At 37.3% G+C, this 20,756-nt stretch overlaps 1 protein-coding gene across 7 annotated transcripts in view; it reads left to right on the plus strand.

Annotated features, from left to right (window-relative positions):
- Positions 1–20,756, plus strand: part of RBPJ (recombination signal binding protein for immunoglobulin kappa J region) — a 223,378-nt gene that overhangs the window by 157,437 nt on the left and 45,185 nt on the right. For 3 of the 7 annotated variants that reach the window (XM_076001151.1, XM_076001152.1, XM_012754621.2), the window contains exon 2: positions 5,609–5,791. The exons of the other annotated variants lie outside the window; for them this stretch is intronic. In XM_076001151.1, the coding sequence (XP_075857266.1) occupies positions 5,775–5,791 (17 nt within the window). In that variant the 5' untranslated portion in view covers positions 5,609–5,774. The remainder of the gene's footprint in view (positions 1–5,608; positions 5,792–20,756) is intronic. 7 annotated transcript variants of the gene reach the window in all.

Below are 20,756 nucleotides of genomic sequence, written 5' to 3' on the forward strand. Positions count from 1 at the left end.
AGTATGTAAATAAACATAAAAGTACATAAATATAGTTTGGGTTTTCTTTAGGGCAGATGAGCTTATATTGTATTTATATATTATGTATTATATTTACTGTTAAAATTTACAATTCTTCTTGAGTCCTTATCAGTATACATTTGGAATTCCTCTCTTAATAATTTTGCATAATATGTATGTATCCATAATATGTATGTAATAATATATTTAGCCAATTCCCATGTGGTGTCCAACTAGATGTTTTTCTTTTTTAGAAACAACACTATAGTGAATATCTTTGTGTACCACATATGTGTGAGTATTTTTGTAAGACATATACTTAGAAGTAGAATTGCTGGCTGCAGGATATGTACATTTTTACTTTTAATAAATGCTGCCAAATTTTTCTCCAAAAGCTTAGTTAACTTACACCCATATATAGTAGTTTCTGAGAGTTGAACAGATTTCAATAGAAGTTGAAAGGAAGGGGATTCTGCACAGATGGAGAAAGTGTACACGCAAGCATGGAGGCAGGAGAGCCTGCGAGGTGTGGTGAGGAGAGAGGGAGGTGTAGGAAGCTGAAGGGTCTTGTGGAAGGTGAGTCCAGAAAGGAAGCTTGGATGAGATAACAAAGTATTTTTTAATGTGTTGCTTAGAACTTTTAAATTTGAGTAGACAATAGGGGCCTTTCTAAAGGTTTTATACAGGAGCTTTATTTCAAGAGAGCAGCTGGTGATAATTGTGCCGGCTAGGCTTTGGAGAATAGGAAATTGGCTGTGGGACTGTTACAACGATTGTATGCCATAAGGAAAAACTTAATGAGGGTAGTAGCATTAGAGAGCACCAAATCCTAACCACTAGACCACCAGGGAAGAGGGTAGTAGCATTAGAAAGGAAAGAAAGGTATCATACTCAAGTAGTGTTAGAGTTAAAATCAATTTGTAAGACTTGGCTTAGGATGGGAAGGAAAACGGTTGAATGTTTTGGCTGTCTGTGTGGATAGACAGTACCACTTAGAAACGTAACAAAAATGGGAAGAAAACTAGGTTTGGGTTTGTAAAACTAGGGAAAAATTTAGAAAATGTATGTATTTCATCAGGTATATTTACTTTTTTATTGTGGTAAAATATACATAATATAAAATTTTGCCATTTTAACCATTTAAAACTATACTTGAGTGGCATTATGTACATTCACATTGCTGTGCAACCATCCTGCCCATCTATCTCCACAACTTTTTTCAGCTGCCCAAACTGAAACTCCAAACCTGTTAAATGGTAACTCCTCATTTCCTCCTTCCTCACATACCTGGTAACAGCCATTCTTTCTGTGGAGTCATAAATATCTGTCTTTTTTGACTGGCTTATTTTACTTACCATAATGTCTTCAAGGTTTATCTATGTTGTAGCACATGTCATAATTTCCTTTATTCTTAAAGTGGACTCATATTCCATTGTATGCATATACCACATTTTAAAATTTGTTAGTCTATAGGTGTACACGTGGGTTTCCTATGTTCAGGTGATTTTTGGTTTGTTTCTTTTTAGGCAAGGGGTTCTTAGATTTTTTAGTGATGGGACAGTCAATTGCCTGGTTTTTGAAGATTGAATATAATAAAATTGAGTTTGATAAAACTCTACAAACCACTGTACTCTTATAGATTCATTGTTAGAAAATAGTTCTTATTGCTACAGGGATGATTACAGAAGATCTTAAATTATACAATGTAAATATAATCACTATTGGAAAAATGACATAAACTGTGTATCCTGCTAGAGGTATTATAATGGTCAAGGGCGTAGTATAAAGTTAACAGGATTTAGAAGACCTGAGGTTTTTAATATATAGTCATTGGATTATTGTGAAGATTAAGTGATATATATAAAATACAGAGAAGGTGTAATACATGTCCTAGTCTGATTGGCTAAAGAACTGTTTTGAAAGAAATTGATTTGTTGGCTAAATGAAATAAAATAACCCCTACATCTGATGAAAAAATTTAAGTGATGTAGGTATCGTAAAATAGGGGATGAGTGAGTTGTTCTCAAGTTGGTGTTACTTGTCAGTTGTGAAACTGTCTCCAAAATCCTGATAATTTTGTGGTAGCCAAAATTTCCAATTTAAGTTAAAATGAGAACAGTGAGATGAGAATAGTTATATCAGGGTTCCTTTATCTTGTTGAAAAATTAATTACTACCTAGAAAACACATTCACTTTTCAAGTTCTCTGTAGTCAATTTCTATTTATTAGTGTTGTATATAATTGTAGGCACACAGTCTGAAATTGTGACTTCTATTAATTTTAACAGAATTCTACCTCAGCAAAATGTGTTATGTTTTGGAACTCATCAACATAAGATTTTCCTTGATGTTCCTTTCCTATTAAAACATACACACAAAATGCTACATATCAAACTTTTATAACAGTTGGCATTTGAAAATTGGAAAACGTGAGGAGAATACAAAATATGTATGAAGAAAGGTAAAGGAAGATTAAAACAATGGATCCAGAGAAGTCCTGGGAGACTCTTAAAGTAGTTCTTTCTATGATGGCTAAAGTTAAAGTTATAGGACAGCTGTTTAGCTTTATTAATTTCTTTCAGCCTCATCTTAAAAGATAAGCTAATAGAATGTACTTGGTAGTTTAAATGAGATGCTTAGTTTGTAGAAAACACTCCATTAATACTATCTATTAAATATATTATTTCTAATCTATAGGTTTGAGACAGGTATTTTTGTGGTGAGAGAACATCAGGTAATTATTGTTCATAGCTAAATCGCCTTTATTGTTTTACCCATACACTGTTAGAATATGGAATAATAATTTTAGTCTCTGTAATTAGAAATTTTCTTTCTTTTCTTTTTTTTTTTTAAGACAGAGTCTCACTTTGTTGCCCAGGCTACAGTGAGTGCTGTGACATCAGCCTAGCTCACAGCAACCTCAATCTCCTGGGCTCAAGCAATCCTTCTGCCTCAGCCTCCCGAGTAGCTGGGACTACAGGCATGCGCCACCATGCTCGGCTAATTTTTTCTATATATATTAGTTGGCCAATTAATTTCTTTCTATTTTTATAGTAGAGATGGGGTGGGGGGTGGGGTGGAGTGGGGGGGTGGGTGTGTGGGGGGGTGTCTTGCTCTTGATCAGGCTGGTTTTGAACGCCTGACCTTGAGCAATCCGCCTGCCTCAGCTTCCCAGAGTGCTAGGATTACAGGCGTGAGCCACCACGCTGGCCTGTTCTGTCACTTTTATATGTGATACTGAATAGCTTACTTACCGTGTTTCCCTGAAAATAAGACAGGGTCTTATATTTATTTTTCCTCCAGAAGACACCCTAGGGCTTATTTTCAGGGGATGTGTTATTTTTTTTTAAGTACGGTACAACAATCTACATTTATTCAAATATAGTTAAGTTGTCTTCTTCTGGAACATCATCATAACTCTCCAAACCCCGAATTCCATCCTGAATTTCTTGTGACTCTATTTCCTTTAGAACCATGGGCCCCAATCTCTCATGTAGAGCAGTAGAGCACTCATGGGACAGATGAGAAGGACTGCTCGTCTTTTTTACTGCTTGGCGACGACATGTATGGGTTGTGCAGATAGGCTGTGTAGCCACTTCCATCACTAGGTCTTATTTTCAGGGTAGGGCTTATATTGCGCAAATGCTTAGAGATCCTGCTAGGGCTTATTTTATGGGTAGGTCTAATTTTTGGGGAAACACAGTAAATCTCTTTGGGGAAACACGGTAAATCTCTGAGCCTCAGTGTCCTCACCTGTAAAAAAGGAGATCAGGATGAAGCAAAATGCCAACAAGTGCTTATTTAGCAGAGTACTTGACATATTGTCAACATATGTTAGGGCCAGTACCGCCTCCCACAGCAATATTCTGTAACAATATTATGGTTGAAGAAAACTCTGAAATTCCAGCTAAAAGATCTAGATTTAAGTCATATGCCTTTTGTGTTACTACCTATGTTTTCATGCATCAGGTTCAGTTTTCTCCTCTGTAAAATGGAGTTCTGAAAATTAAATGAGGTAATGAGTAAATGTTTCAGACCTAGGCTTTTATTCTTTGTTATCCAACTTATTTATATCCTGATTTATTTCCCAGTGATTAATGTTATTTTTTCTGTGCAAGGGAAGAATTGTGCTTCAAAAGCATTAACCTAGTGGTTGCATGTGGGATATAATTATTTGGCAAGAGCAGAATGTAGGAAACAATGTGATGTCCTTCCAGGAGGCTGTCTGTGTGTGTGTGTGTGTGCGCGCACACACATTCAGCCATTAAGTGGTTTTAACCAGGGGTGGGGAAGGGTCATAGTGTTGGACTATTGTGCTAAAATCATAAGTTTGAAAAGATGGTTGTGGCTGCAGAGAGGGGTTTCATTGGACCAGGTCCCTTGTTTCTGTTCTTCGTTAGTTTCTTCCCACCTATTCTATAAGAGTTCTTTCCTATACGTAATTCTACCATAATTATCAGCTTTCTGAAGGATGACCTACATTTTGTAATCTGCATTCCCCACAACCTGCAATAAATCTAAATCTTAGAAATATGTAATTTTTCTGACAGTGGATTGAAAGATTTTCATCAGTTAAATCCACCCTTTCAAACAGGAAATAGTTGTACTTTCTCAGCACATACTATTTAATCCTAGCAGAAAACTTTATCATCTTCCATTCTTTACAGGAGCTGTTTCACATACCTAGAGTATAACAGAACCTTTCTTGCCTATTGCTTTTCTTGGAAGCCCTTTTTATGGCTTACCTTTATTAAAAATTTCTTGATCAGTCATACTAAAGTAATTTTAATTGCTTTATGACAGTAAATGTATGTATTTATTGATAAGTTATCAGTTTTACTTTCTTTGTGTAGCTGGACTATTCTTTCTTAAAACTATTAATACATGGTGCCAAAATTGTAGCAAAAGCAGTGTGAGTTCTTAGATATATATATATATACTTATTACAGTATCATTTTAATAATCAAAATTTTTTTGTTTTTAGGTAAGAAAGGTGGGGTAAGGAGAAAAGAGGGACAGATACCTGCCAAGGCAATCACAGAGCAGCAGTAAAACTTGGTGGTTAGCCATCTATCTGTTCATTTATATGCATGGGCATGTTATTTATAGAAACTAGAGCTCTTTTCAATTTAATGACTTCCATGGAATGAACATGATGCAGTAACATTAACATCAGGAGAAGCATTATTTAAAGGAACTCTTGTCCTGCTAACCAATTTTAATTCCCTTTTAGACAGGTGTGTGGGCGATTTCCTCTCTTTCAACACAGAATAGAATACTGGTCATTCAGGAGTAGACCTGGCGCCTAGCAAGTCTTCATACCTGTCTTTTAGGTTATTTTTGTTCCTGGAAAACTGAAGAAACAGTTGGGGCAAATAGTTTTGTGGCATTTTATTGGAAAGATTTCGATAAAGCAAGGGCTGTCAGTTGGGCCACTTCTTTGGGCCACTATTCCTTACTCATATGAGGGTTCACATTAAAAATGACAGTGTTACATAATAGTAGCAGCAACTTTTTTGTTTTTCTTAGTCATGGCAGCAGTTAACACAATGCACTAGTGGCTTAACATACCAACACTTAAGTCCTTATTTTTTGTTTTTGTTTTTAAGTCATTGAAATTATGAAACTATCATTCAAATGGAAGCATTATAGTTCTTCGGAACCATTATGATCTCAAAAGGAAAGGAGAATGATACAGATACACTGGCTGAGGTGTTTTGAGGTGCATCGAAGTGTTCCAAGCTGGGACTTACCTTAACATGTTCTTGAAGTACCATGGCGTGGATTAAAAGGTATGCTTTGGAAATTTCCCAGTGGCCCCAAGGTCATGGGTAGAATGAATGCTCATGATTCTATATTTAATTATTGCATATTTTAAGATATTTTATTATTTAGATTGAAGATGTGGTTATGGATTTATGGTAGTATTTTTTTGTTAGAAAATCACAAAGTTTTTGAGTGAATTTTCTGTTTCCTTTTTTGAGACATGGTTACAGAAGATACTGGGGTAGATATTTTCCCTAGATTTTAATAGTAATGGGCTATAATCTTTTTTACCAAATAGTTTAGAGGTTATACATGTGTTAGTCTGTAATTATCTTTCTGGTTTACATCATAGACTAGTTCTCTGCAGTACTCTCATCATAGCCAGAAGAGGAAATAGTTGGGGCATTAATTTAACCAATCAAAACAATTCTTATTTGGGCCATTTAAAGTACAGTTTTGTCTTTTAAGACAAATTTTAGGAATTTTCTCTTGAGGAAAATGAGTAATTTTTAAAATTAATATTGTGATTGTTGTCTATTCATGAATGTATGTATACATTTAATCATTCTTCTGTTTGTGGTATATAGTCTTGCTGTTATTTGAGGTTACTAGTAGAGGTAATTCTAGGCTTCATAATACCCACTTAGCCATCAAAAATCTTTGAGGTTTTTATATTTATAAAATTTTGAGTGATATAGTCAAAACTATTTCTTAATTATTTGAAGTCTTGGAAACCTACTAATTTTTGTGCTGTGTGTTTGCTATTAATTTTTTTTATAGGATGGTAGAAGTGAACCAACTCAGAATACTGAACTCATTAATGTCACATCAGGTTCAGAATTCTTATTATTATTTATTTATTATTTTTTATTTTTATTTATTTATTTATTTTGAGACAGAGTCTCACTTTGTTGCCTAGGCTAGAGTGAGTGCCGTGGTGTCAGCATAGCTCACAGCAACCTCAAACTCCTGGGCTCAAGCAGTCCTCCTGCCTCAGCCTCCCAAGTAGCTGGGACTACAGGCATGCGCCACCATGCCCGGCTAATTTTTTTTTCTCTATATATTAGTTGGCCAATTAATTTCTTTCTATTTATAGTAGAGATGGGGTCTCACTCTTGCTCAGGCTGGTTTCGAACTGCTGACCTTGAGCAATCCGCCCACCTTGGCCTCCCAGAGTGTTAGGATTACAGGCGTGAGCCACCGCGCCTGGCCAGAATTCTTTATCTTTTAGGCAATGAAGGAAAGTGTATTAGGAAAGCAGAGGTTTAAATCATGGGTAGATAAATTTAATAGAAATACACTGGAGCAGTCCATAATTTTTATCATTTGTGCTACCTTATGCTAAGATCCTTTTGGCATGTCAGCAGTTAAATTATTAATGGAATTAGTTATTAAAACTAGGACAAAACTGCTTTATATTAAATTCTAGTCCCAAATGATAGTCATCTAATCAAGTTCCGGTGTGGAGTCATCTGCTTATTAGCCAAGGCAATCATTCAGTTCAATCAGGAATTTTATGACTGATGGCACAGAATAGTATCTGCCCCCCAAAAAGATATTCTTGGACATAATGGTTTCAAGAGAGTGTTCAGTGCATTGTTTACAAAATATGTTTCTCTATGATATTTGCTACTTCAACTGTATCATTTCTTTTTGTGGGTAGCAATTGAGCATCCATTTTTTTTTTTTTAAACTTCACAGAAGTTTTTTGATGCACAGCTAGAGTTGGGATTGAACTGTTCTCTTTGGAAGAGTTTATAGCTTTGTGGTTAAGCGCTTAGACTCTGGGTCACGTGACTTGTGTTTCAAATATGTTTACCTTGTTATCGTGACCAGTTGTAAGAATGACCTAGAAAAAGCCATAAATTTATATATTAAAATGATAATTATATGCATATTATTATACAATCATATAATTTATATATTAGAGATATATAGATAATGGTACACATGCACTTAGAGCAGGTTTGGGCATTTAAGCACTCTTAGATATCCGGTGGTGATGATTATTAAATGCCAGATCAGGACCTCATTGGGGTAGGAGGGGTGGTGCTTTACATTTATTTTATCCTTAGTCTTATACTTTCTCCTATGTTCTTTTAGAGTAAAAGAAGCCATCACTATTTGACTGATGTTTTCAGTCATTTGGGTCTTTTCTCATGAGTGAAAGAAGGTGGCCACTGAAGAGTGCTTCTTTATCTATGATCCTCTTATCCTGTTAGGTTGATTTGTGTGTTCTCTAAACCTGTTTTTTTTTAAATTGCAGGTTTCAGCACATTGATTAGTGGGTCAATAAATCAATTTAGTGGGTTATGACCAGCATTAAAACATGTATTAGAATAGAAAAATATCAGTACACTGAATGTAGAAAAGAATGTATTATTTTATTTATTTTTTTTTTTGAGACAGAGTCTCACTCTTTTTTCTGGGCTAGGGTGCCATGGCATCAGCCTAGCTCACAGCAACCTCAAACTCTTGGGCTCAAGCAATCCTCCTGCCTTAGCCTCCCAAGTAGCTGGGACTACAGGCATGCACGCCACCATGCCTGGCTAATTTTTTCTATATTTTTTAAATTGTCCAGCTAATTTCTTTCTATTTTTAGTAGAGACGGGGTCTCGCTCTTGCTTAGGCTGGTTTCAAACTCCTGAGCTCAAATGATCCTCCCGCCTCGGCCTCCCAGAGTGCTAGGATTATAAGAATATATTTTTTAAAACTTCTGTTTCAGTTTTTAAAAAAGATTGAAATAAACAAAACATATACACGTTTATGTGGCTATCGATTGGGTTTAGTTCTACTAAGAGTATGCCTCCCTTAGTCACAAATGTCCCTAAGAAGTGATATTGTCTTGTATTGTTTTGCCTTGTTGAAAAGTAGTGACCAGGATAAGTTCCAGTGTGTGGCTTAGGGGTATGCCATATCCCCTACATCACCTTCAAGGTTCCCCTTGCCATCCTTTTTCTTTAAAGTAAAATTTATTACAGTAGACTGTGTGTGGAGTAGAAGAGAATAGGAGAGCCTAACAGCAGTAGCTTTTGAGTGGCATTGACCAAGACTGTTTTATTAAGTAGAGTGATCTCATATTCTGCCTCTTGACATACTTTCTGGTGTTTATCAACTCATAGATCAGTGGTTTTCAAACTGCCACTGGTAGCACATTCTGGAATCAATTTAAGAAGTTATTCTCTTTCCTCCCTCTAAGTAAATGAAACAGAAAAAACAGAATAGAAAATGTCATGAATGTGTCACACAATATAGTTATATAAAACGCTTGTGTCAATGGTATGTTTAGGTACTGGATTGCAGAGACCTAAGTTCTAGTAATGATCAACTGGGAAACTATATGAAACTTAGTCTTACAAATCCTTACTGCCAAACTGACCTCAACCATATAAGCCTTCAGATATATCTAAGGAAAGTATTATCAGATCAATAGCCTTATCTCTGATGGTGAGGAATAGTTGATGAGGTATGAAACCGCTTGTTTTTAGTTTTTTGCTTTATTCTTTTGTGAGGGTATGTGTGTGTTTTTGTTTGCCCGGGTAAATATTTAAAATTTCATAGGTGAGAAGTTTATAATATTTCATAGTTGTGGAAGAATTTACTCTTGCTTTGAATTGATGGAAGAGACCCATGCATTTAAAAAAATTACAAAAAAACTGATGATCCACAGTAAACCCCACTCAATTCATTTTTCATTCTTTATATGTTAGGACCTGGTCATATAATAGGTGCTTCTTTAATTTAGAAGGTAAAAGTAAAGTTTAATGTGGCAAAAAAATTAAGCATAAATCAGATATATTAGAAATATTTAAGGTAGTTAAATGTTAGAACTTGTTTTGTGTAGAACTTGTTTTTGTCAGTATTTCAATAATATTTAAAATTTTATTTTACTTGGATTAGTGCCTGTGACTGCTGCCGTGTCCTCAAAACAGCAGATATTAATATTTGCTTTACACATTTATTGAGGATGATCACAGAGTTTCTAGTGAATATTTTTAAATAAATGAGGCTTCAAAGTAGGGCAGTATCAGTGTATGTATGTTTTGAGTTTGTGTCTAAAATATAGTTTCTTCTTCCCTAGAAAACAGTAAGAGGATGAAGACTTCTGGTAAATTGTTTCATAGCAATGGAATTTGTACATTAGTTTTCTACACTTGGGATTTGGAAAATAGAAGAATTCTTTGCCAAAAGAGGAGGACAAAAGATAATAAGCATAATTCATCTTTTTCTGCAAGTTCTTGGAAATTGAATTCAAGTACATAGTTTTAGTTCTCTGAATTGGGCATGATATGCTCCTTAGAAAATAGGTTTTGAAATTGCAGAAGATAAAGCAGTAATCTCCCAATCAGTGGGTTAACTAACTGATGATGGTTGCCTGTCTTTGTACAGTTGTGTGCAGACACATAAGGATTTAGCGTGTAGAAGAGTTGAATGCCTTTTTTCTATTACTTTGTTTCCCCAAATTCCTCCCCATTCTCCCCAAACCTTTATCTTCTCCCAGATTATCCAATTCGTCCTACACTTTTCAACAGCATTGTTTGGCCTTTTGTCATAATAAGGAGATTGATTATTTTTACCGTCTTATATCACCACTTTCCACCTCATACTGGTTATCCTGATGGAAGCACAAGATTTCATTTTGTTTCTTTGTGGCATTTGTTTCTTTAAATCTTTGTCTCTTCCTTTGGTTATCCATCATACATGATAGTAACTTGTATCCTTTTTCTTCGGTAGATTTCTCCTTCTAGAGTGTACTTTAGAAGGAAGCTAAGCTACATTCTAGTTTAGTTGGCCCCAGACTGAGATCATTGCCCAGAGATGACACCACAAGGGTGATGGAGGGATTAAAAATGTATGTAGAGGGCTGGGCGTGGTGGCTCACGCCTGTAATCCTAGCACTCTGGGAGGCTGAGGCAGGTGGATTGCTCAAGGTCAGGAGTTTGAGACCAGCCTGAGCAAGAGCAAGACTCTGTCTCTACTATAAATAGAAAGAAATTAATGGGCTAACTAAATATATATATACATATAAAAAAATTAGCCGGGCATGGTGGCACATGCCTGTAGTCCCAGCTACTTGGGAGGCTAAGGCAGGAGGACTGCTTGAGCCCAGGAGTTTGAGGTTGCTGTAAGCTAAGGTGACTCCACGGCACTCTAGCTGGGGCAACAGAAGTGAGACTCTGTCTCAAAAAAAAAAAAATGTATGTAGAAGGTGTTGGTGTGGTAGCAACTAAACAGCTAGATTAATCAAATGTGCATGGAATTTAAGTTTATTAAAACTCCTTTATTGTTGAAATTACTGTGGAAAAACTAGCCTTCTTGTGAATGAGAAATTCTAGCCCAGTGGCAGGGACAGGCCAGACACAGTTAACATAAATAAACTATACTCTTATAATACAGGGACGATTTGGAACAGGTAAGACCCACTGAAAGCATTCACATTTGAAATAAACACTGTTCTTTGCTCTGTAGGGAGCCAATTTTCAATGCTTGCTATAGCCCTCAAACCTACTCCTTCCCCTTCCCCCATCCCCATTAACAGATTACTTTGTTGACTTTGTTTATTTTGTTGACTTCTGTATCCCCAGCTCTTGGGACAGTGAATACTCTTAGCAAGTACTAAGTAAATATTTGTCAAGTGAATGAGCTTTTGATAATACTGGGTTTTTAAGACATGCATCTATCCTGTCATGGCAGAAAAGACCATACTCTTATTTACCAACCTTTTAATATACAAGTGGAGAGAATAACCAGATATATAAGGAGGTAATCTTATTTTGAAATGATCTTAATTTCTACAAATTTGTCATCACTGAACTCTTGTGAGCTGGGGATTGGTAAATCTAAAGGCTGAGAAAATCTGAGTGTGTCGTTATGCTAACATTTAATGAGCATTGTGTTTACAAGGTGTCCCTCACCTAGTAATTAACTCAGTGTTCACAACAGCTTTTCAGATTATTAAAATTAACATTTATTTCTATTTTAGAGACTGAAACTCTAGAATAACAATGAAAGTACTGGAATTTTTTTTTTTTTTTTTTGAGACAGAGTCTCGCTTTGTTGCCCAGTCTAGAGTGAGTGGTGTGGTGTCAGCCTAGCTCACAGCAACCTCAAACTCCTGGTCTCAAGCAGTCCTCCTGCCTCAGCCTCCCGAGTAGCTGGGACTACAGGCGTGCGTCACCATGCCCGGCTAATTTTTTTTTTCTATATATATTAGTTGGCCAATTAATTTCTTTCTATTTATAGTAGAGATGGGGTCTCACTCTTGCTCAGGCTGGTTTCGAACTCCTGACCTTGAGCAATCTGCCTGCCTCCGCCTCCCAGAGTGCTAGGATTACAGGTGTGAGCCACTGCGCCCTGCCCGGTACTGGAATATTTTTTATTCTTAATTTTTTTTCATTTTAGTTTGATTTTTAAGGAATACCTGGACTTTGAGGGAACATAACTTAGAAATAGTTTACATAATAATTCAACTGATTTTTCTCACGATGGTAGTTAATCCAAGTGTGAGATTATTTATGGGGAAAGACTGACTGTGATTTATGCTCATATCCCACAGATGAAAAGCCTTGATTTCAACCAAAACATTTCCATATTTGGGATTGACCAGATTTGGTTTGTTAGGAGGTGGACAGTTGCCCTTTTATGGCTGCTAGATACTCCATTGCTCTCTTTTATTTCTCTTCAACTTGGTAGCTCTGACACTCCCTAAAGCAATCTTTTTCTTTTCTTTTTTTTCCCCTGTTCTTATGCACTCAAGTGTTCTCGCTCTGCTCTCTTCCCTCTCTCTCTCATTCCAATCCCCTCTTTCTCTCCTTTTCTTTCCTTCTCCCTCCCTCATTTACATGCAACCTGAACAAACAAAAGAATTTTCTCTGCAACTCTGCCTGTGAAAGAATAATATGTGAACAGTGCTTTTGAGTCAGTGAACTGGACAGGTCAAGTGAGAAGTGATCTGACCAACAAGGCTCAAGTCAGAAGGATGCTATGAAAATAGCACAAATCTTAGGCCCTAGGAGGTTGTCCAGAAGTTAAGAGAGCTGACCCAGGATAATAGTATTTCTCTTTCAGAATAAAGAGCTTATTGAGTGTAATGACCAGGCCAGTAGAATTAATTTTAGAGAAATACTGGAACCAAATCAAAGCATTGATGGATAAAAGGAAAAAATTAACAGGTAGAATGAGTCCCCTTCAACTTTGATCCCCCCCACAAAGTTCAAATTTTTACTTAGAATTAAGGATTTCTTTTCAATCTTAAACTTTCTTTTACATCTTGAGCTGCTTACATTTATTTTTATTTTTATTTTTTTTGAGACAGAGTCTTGCTTTGTTGCCCAGGCTAGAGTGAGCGCCTTGGCGTCAGCCTAGCTCACGGCAACCTCAAACTCCTGGGCTCAAGCAATCCTGCCTCAGCCTCCCAAGTCGCCAGGACTACAGGCATACGCCACCATGCCCAGCTAATTTTTTTTCTGTATATATTTTTTTCTGTATATATTAGTTGGCCAATTAATTTCTTTTTATTTATAGTAGAGATGGGGTCTCGCTCTTGCTCAGGCTGGTTTCGAACTCCTGACCTCGAGCAATCCGCCTGCCTCTGGCTCCCAGAGTGCTAGGATTATAGGCATGAACCACCGCGCCTGGCCTACAATTCTTTAAGAGTTTGGATTTGACGACTATGTAGAGCTATTAACACAGATTTTCCTGTTTTTTTTAAAACCTTATGGTATTGCTTCATAATCTCTAGTTGGATTATTACAGTATTTCATCCTCAGGATTCAACAGTTTTGGTTTGCTGAAAAGTAATGTACAGGTTAAGAAGTGATTTTTCTGAAACATTAAATGACAATAGGTAATTTGTTTACTGGGAAAAGATAATTTATGTTATCTATTGGGGGAAAGTCATTATTTGGGGAAGGCAAGGAAGATAGGTGGTTTATGGAATAAAATATGACTTCCTTATTTATTTATATATGGGGCTTATTATCTTTAACCTTAGTTGATCAATGTGGAATCAGAAGTGGGGGACAACCCTACTTTGTGACTTTCTGATCTTCATTTTTCCCTTGTTAATGGAAATAATGCTGACTTCAGGATTGTTAATGAGACTTAAATGAGAACACACAAGGAGAAGTATTCTGTCTGTTGCTGTCTCTTGCTTACTCTGGTATATTAGGCCTGTTTAGGAAGCAGCATGTATAAGTGGTCATGAGAGCTTCATCTAACCTTATGGAATCAGGGAATGGAGGTAGAGAAGATAATTTGGAAATATAATTAATAGCATTTATCAATGAATTGCTTGTAGTGGAAGGCAAGAGTGAGATCAGTAGTACTAGTACTGTGGAGAACGGAGACTTTACATGTTAGGGAACATGCATGGGGAGAAGTTGGTGAGAGAAGCAATATTAAGAATTAAACAGCTACAGGCCGGGCTCGGTGGCTCACGCCTGCAATCCTAGCACTCTGGGAAGCCAAGGCAGGAGGATCACTCAAGGTCAGGAGTTCGAGACCAGACTGAGCAAGAGCGAGACCCCATCCCTACTAAAAATAGAAATTAATTGGCCAGCTAAAAATATATAGAAAAACATTAGCTGGGCATGGTGATGCATGCCTGTAGTCCCAGCTACTTGGGAGGCTGAGGCAGAAGGATTGCTTGAGCCCAGGAGTTTGAGGTTGTTGTGAGTTAGGCTGACACCATGGCACTCTAGCCTGGGCAACAGAGTCAGACTGTCTCAAAAAAAAAAAAGAAAAAAGAAAAAAAAAAGCAGCAGCTACAGTGGAGCTTATCTGTAAAGAAAAACTAGTCTCCTATTTTCTAATGAAACAATTTGATGTAAGGCAGTCAACTAGACAGTTAATTAGTAAATTAACTGTGTAACATACCACCTTTGCAGTTTTGCAATTTAAGTTCATAACACAGCAAAGTACCAAATAAATACATAGCAAGAATGACCCAAACGGTGAAAATTAAGTCTACACCTACTAGAGGCCTTATCTTTGTCTCCCTCATTATTATACTGGAACTCAGAATCCCACAGCTTTCTTTCTTTTTTTCCCCCCAGTCTCTGCTCTGTTGCCTGGACTAGAGTGCCCCAGGCTAGAGTGCCATGGCTTTATTTCCTAAACTAGTGTTTCTGTAAGTTACTGACAGTCTATACTTTTTAATTACTACTTTGTGATCTGGCCAATCTCAGTTCCAAACCTTTCCTTTGCCTGTGCTGAGCAGAGGCTCCCCAGATGTTTGTAGAAGCAATAGGCTACCAGTAGCAGTACCACCTAAGGCAAAGCAGCTTGCAGTCACATCTTGTACCATCAACCGCTGTGCTCCTATTTTGCTTATTCCTCTTTCAGAGCCCCTTGGCCTCCTGTGTGGCTTGAGTGAGCAGATACTGGCTACTGGGCCTGCTCTTTTGTTCCTAGCAATGCAGGAAGGCAGCATGACAGGTTAATGGCCAGATAGACTTTGGCAGAAAGCCATTCTTTAAGATTTGAATTGTGGTTAAGACCATGTCTTCAGAATGGTTTTTGACTTTACCACAAATGTAGATTTGATCAATATAATATGATATGTGATAACAGAAAACTAATTTACAATTTAAAAGAAATGTATTGTTTTGAGTATTTTACACCCAAGCAAAAAGTTACTTCCTTATTCATGCAATGGTGTTATATAAATGTTTTGGAAATCTTATTCCCTATTCTGAACTTAAGAATTTTGATTCCCATCATTTTATTTAGTTTATTGAGTATATTTAAGTTCATGTGTAGGATATCCACAATGTCCTATTTTACATGTGTTTAAAAATGGAAATTGCTATCTTTTATGTTTTCATTAGGGACAGGCTTCTTTGAAACAACTCCTTATAAACCTGAATCATAAACCATGAAAGACTTATTTTGGCTATCCCATCTGTAACTTTGGTCGGTGTTACTGAAAAGGAAAATAAAAGGCAGGTGCTCTGCTGAATTCAAATACTTTAAAGCACTAAACTGTGTGTCAGAGGTTTGGCTACTTAAGAAATTGACCGAACATGGTTTGTGGAGGTTGGACTGGTACTGTCTGCATAATTTCTATCAACAGAAAAAAGAAGACTGCAAAAACTTCTTGTTAAACTGAAGTCTGTGTAGATTTATGGTCTTTTTCAATTCAGAAAAAAACATACTTTGCAGAATTATGATTCATAGTGTAAACACTAAATTCAGGAGACTCTCACAGCCCCCACTGCAATTGCCGCATAGTTCCCTATGCAGGAAAAATACTAGAATAATTGTTTCAGAAAGGCATTGTCAGATTTATGACATACATATATTTGGGCACACAGACGTATGTAAGTGTGTATGTATGTAACAGGCAAGATATGGCTCCCATAGCAGATATCTTTGGATTTTCTGAATTTTTTATATTTGAAAACATTTTGTTTCTAGTAATCAAAGAGAAAGTTACTCTTTACCTTTATAAAACTTAGTTAGTAGCTGAAGGATTGAGAAGGTAACGAAGGACTTCCTTTCACATTTTTTTGTCCTCCCCACCACCAGTAAACCAGATCTGTGCTATATCATGGAAAAGTTTAGGTTCAGTTAGTATACTTTACAGTTGTATCATAAAAATGCACATCCTGTCACATTTTAGTGCCCAGAATTGAACTGCAGTTAAATTTTATCCTAATGCAGAATATGTGGAAAATCATGAACATTATATAGTCTAGTTCCATTTTGAACCAAATTTACCAGTATATGAACTTAAGCAAGATAGTTTCTGAGTTGGTTTCCTCATCAGTATAATGAGGATAATAGCACCTAGATTGATGTGGGTATGAAGTGGGATATCAATGCAAAGTACATAACATAATACCTGCCCTCCAAGAGCTGCAATTGTAGTACACTCTTTGTGGTTAGGAGCCATGTTTCTTATTTGCTGCTCTCTATTCCAAGTGTTTGTTTAATATGTAATAGGCACTTTTATGAGTGCAGAATGGTGAAAGAAAGAAAAAAGGAACCAGAATCTGGAAGAACAATTAATTACACCATTAATTGTTCCAATTAATTACACAATTATACCAACAGTTAATTATACCATTCTTTCTCTTCTTATATTCTAGAGTTGGTGCTTGAGTGGCCATCAGTTGTCTAGAGTGGCCATCAGTTATATTGCTTGCCTGCTGCTTACCTCCTGCTTTGTGGCCTGTGAGTGGCCCAGTTCCTAACAGGCCACAGACCCGATACTGGTCCGTGGCCCAGGGGTTAGGAACCGCAGGTCTAGAGAATGCAATTTTGTCTTCTTGTTTAAGACAAACTTAATTAGTAAAGAAAAACCCTCTTTTGTGAAATTATATATTGCACATTAAAGCAAAATGGAATTTTTGTGGCTGCCCACCATTGTCACTAATAATTGTGTATAGGGCATGTGTGTGTTTTATGTATACACTGGGGAGGGGGGATGAAAAATGTAGATCTCATTTTCTCATTCAGAATTCTAACTGGATAGCTTTTTGTATGTGTTGTATATAGGCCTAAGTGGGAGGTGCTATGTAACTGGCAGTCTGTTCCTCATTGTACACAAGAACTTAAATTTTTTTTGTTAATGCACATGATGCATTATTGAACATCTTTGTATGTATGCTTTTTTTTTTTTTTTTTTTTTTTTTTTGAGACAGAGTCTCACTTTGTTGCCCAGGCTAGAGTGAGTACCATGGCATCAGCCTAGCTCACAGCAACCTCAAACTCCTGGGCTCAGGCGATCCTCCTGTCTCAGCCTCCCAAGTAGCTGGGATTACAGGCATGTGCCACAATGCCCGGCTAATTTTTTGTATATATATTTTTAGTTGTCCAATTAATTTCTTTCTATTTTTAGTAGAGACAGGGTCTTGCTCAGGCTGGTTTTTGAACTCCTGACCTTGAGCAATCTGCCCGCCTCGGCCTCCCAGAGTGCTAGGATTACAGGTGTGAGCCACCGCGCCGGGCCTGTATGTATGTTTTTGCACAGTCACAAATTACCTATATAATAAATGTCCAGCATTGAAATGGCTAGGTCAAAAGAATGCATTTTTTGAATTATAATAGACATTGCCAAAATGTCAAAAGGTCGCATAAATTTAAATTCTTAACAGTGTATGTAAGTTCCTGTTTCTCTACATATACACCAGCACTGAGTGTTATCAAATTTTAAGTCTGCAATAAGCAATTTGTAAATAATTGTCTTAATGACATAAAAGTTATGCAAGGAAGCTGGCCACAGTCTCTTATGTGCCACCACTCATGAATGCTTTTTGATAGGTTTGTCACCACTAGTTTCTGCAGCAAGCAGAGTCAGGCCAGCATCTTGATTAAGAGATGAGATGAATACTTCTTTGGGTGTGTCCTTTTTGTTCTGATGTAATTTTTTTTTTTTTTTTTTGAGACAGAATCTCACTTTGTTGCCTAGGCTAGAGTGAGTGCTGTGGCGTCAGCCTAGCTCACAGCAACCTTAAACTCCTGGACTCAAGTGATCCTGCTGCCTCAGCCTCTCGAGTAGCTGGGACTACAGGCATGTGCCACCATGCCTGGCTAATTTTTTCTATATATATATGTATATATATACATATATATATACACTCATATATATATTAGTTGGCCAATTAATTTCTTTCTATTTTTATAGTAGAGACAGGGTCTCGCTCTTGCTCAGGCTGGTTTCGAACTCCTGACCTCGAGCAATCCGCCTGCCTCGGCCTCCCAGAATGCTAGGATTACAGGCATGAGCCACCATGCCCGGACTAGGAGGATCTTTTGAGCCCAGGATTTAAAGATTACAGTGAGCTATGATTGGACCACTACATTCTAGCCTGGGGGAAAGTGCAAGACAGTGTCTCTTTAAAAAAAAAAAAAACAAAGTTGTGTTTTTTTTTGTGTGTGTGGAAAAAGATTTAGGAGCAGATTTAATTTCATAGCTGGAATTCATGGGTCACTCAGCAGCTCATTGTTTTGAACTTGTGATCTTCAGCTGCTTTGTTGGTGTTACCATTAAAACATTGTGTTTTGTTTCTTGATTTTAAAAAATTGAGTATACTGTAGGATAAAAGCAAAAAGAACGAATTATAAATAATTCTTCTTTCAAAAAGTTGGATTATTTGCTCATTTGTAGGGTATATCAATTAAACTTTTCATTATTTCAGGGTTAATGAAATATTCAAATATTCATCCACAGATACCCGTTGCTTATAAATTATCAATGTCATCATATGGCATTTACTCAACAAAATGAACTAAGTGAGATCCTATAAATTTTATCATCAAAGTTAATCTTGTGGAACATCACAAATGTAGTAGAGAAATCCTTTAAATCAAATAAGGTTCCATAATCTTTGACTGTGAACAAGTAACTGTTTATAACCACAATCTTGCTTCAAAACAAAACAAAAAAGAACGTGTATGGGGTTTTTTTTCAAGCGCTATGCCTTCACCATCTCTTTCAGAACAAGTTTACATTTCCTTGTTTTTTTTTTTTAGACAGTGTCTCACTCTCTTGCCCAGGCTAGAGTGCTGTGGTGTCAGCCTAGCTCACAGCAACCTCAAACTCCTGGGCTCAAGCAATCCTTCTGCCTCAGCCTCCCAGATAGCTGGGGCTACAGGCACGTGCCACTGTGCCCAGCTAATTTTTTCTATTTTTAGTTGTTTGACTAATTTCTTTTCTATTTATGTAGAGACGGGGTCTTGCCCTTGCTCAGGCTGGTCTTGAACTCCAGAGCTCAAGCAATCCTCCCGCCTTGGCCTCCCAGAGTGCTAGGATTACAGGCGTGAGCCACCGCACCCGGCCTGCGTTTCCTATTTTAGAGGAAATAAGAGGTCATCACATAGGAACTCCAGTTAGTTTCTTCTCACATACTTATTTATCTCCATGAGCATCATACTTAGTTCCTTTAGTTGTTTTGGCCTAACCATTTAAAGCTAAAAATGGTGATAATTACTAGCATTTATGGAACGCGTACTGCAACGGTCCCCAACCTTTTTGGCACCAGGGACCAGTTTCATGGAAGATAATTTTTCCATGGTCCGGGGTGGGGGGTAGTTGAATGGTTTTGGGATAATTGAAACACATTACATTTATTCTGCAGTGAAACCTCTCTGCTAATGATAATCTGTATTTGCAGCCACTCCCCAGTGCTAGCATCACCGCCTCAGCTCCACCTCAGATCCTTATGCATTAGGCTCTCATAAGGAGTACACGACCTGGATTCCTCACATGCACAGTTTACAGTAGCGATCCAGCTTATGAGAATCTAATATTGCTGCTAATCTGTCAGGAGGTAGAGCTCAGGCAGTGATGTGAGCAATGGGAAGTGGCTGTAAATACAGATGAAGCTTCTCTTGCTCTCCTGCTGCTGCTCAGCATCTGTAGCCTCTCACCTGCTGTAGTGCCCACTTGCTGTAGTGGTCTGAGACCCCGGGGGTTGGGGACCACTAACTTAACTGTGTTCTGAGCACTGTTCTATGTGTTTCTATATATTAATTAACATTTAATTCTCTCAACAACTCCTTGAGGTAAATACAATCACTGCATCCTTTTTACAGATGTCAAAACTGAGACCTAGAGAGTCGAGTAACTTCAGGGTTACACAGCAAGTAAATACCAAATCATGGATTTGAGCCTAGCCAATCTTACTCTAGAGCCTTTCTCATAACTTGAATGTTGTTTTCTAATTCCAGCCTGAACTGTGCTTTTTTTGCCTTTGCACCTGCTTTTCTTTCTTTCCTTTTCTTCAGAGTCTGTCTCTGGATTGCCCTGGGGTAGAGTGCAATAGCATCATAGTAGCTCACGGCAACATAAAACTATTGGGCTCAATTGATCGATCCTCTAGCCTCAGCCTCCTGAGTAGGTGGGACCATAGGCATGTGCGATGACCCCAGCTAATTTTTCTATTTTTAGTAGAGAAGGGGTCTTACTCTTGCTCAGGCTGGTCTCCAACTCCTGAGCTCAAGCAATCCTCCACCTTGAACTCCCAGAGTACTAGGATTATAGGT

The sequence above is a fragment of the Microcebus murinus genome, chromosome 3, assembly GCF_040939455.1.
Source record: "Microcebus murinus isolate Inina chromosome 3, M.murinus_Inina_mat1.0, whole genome shotgun sequence".
NCBI classification, from domain to species: domain Eukaryota; kingdom Metazoa; phylum Chordata; class Mammalia; order Primates; family Cheirogaleidae; genus Microcebus; species Microcebus murinus.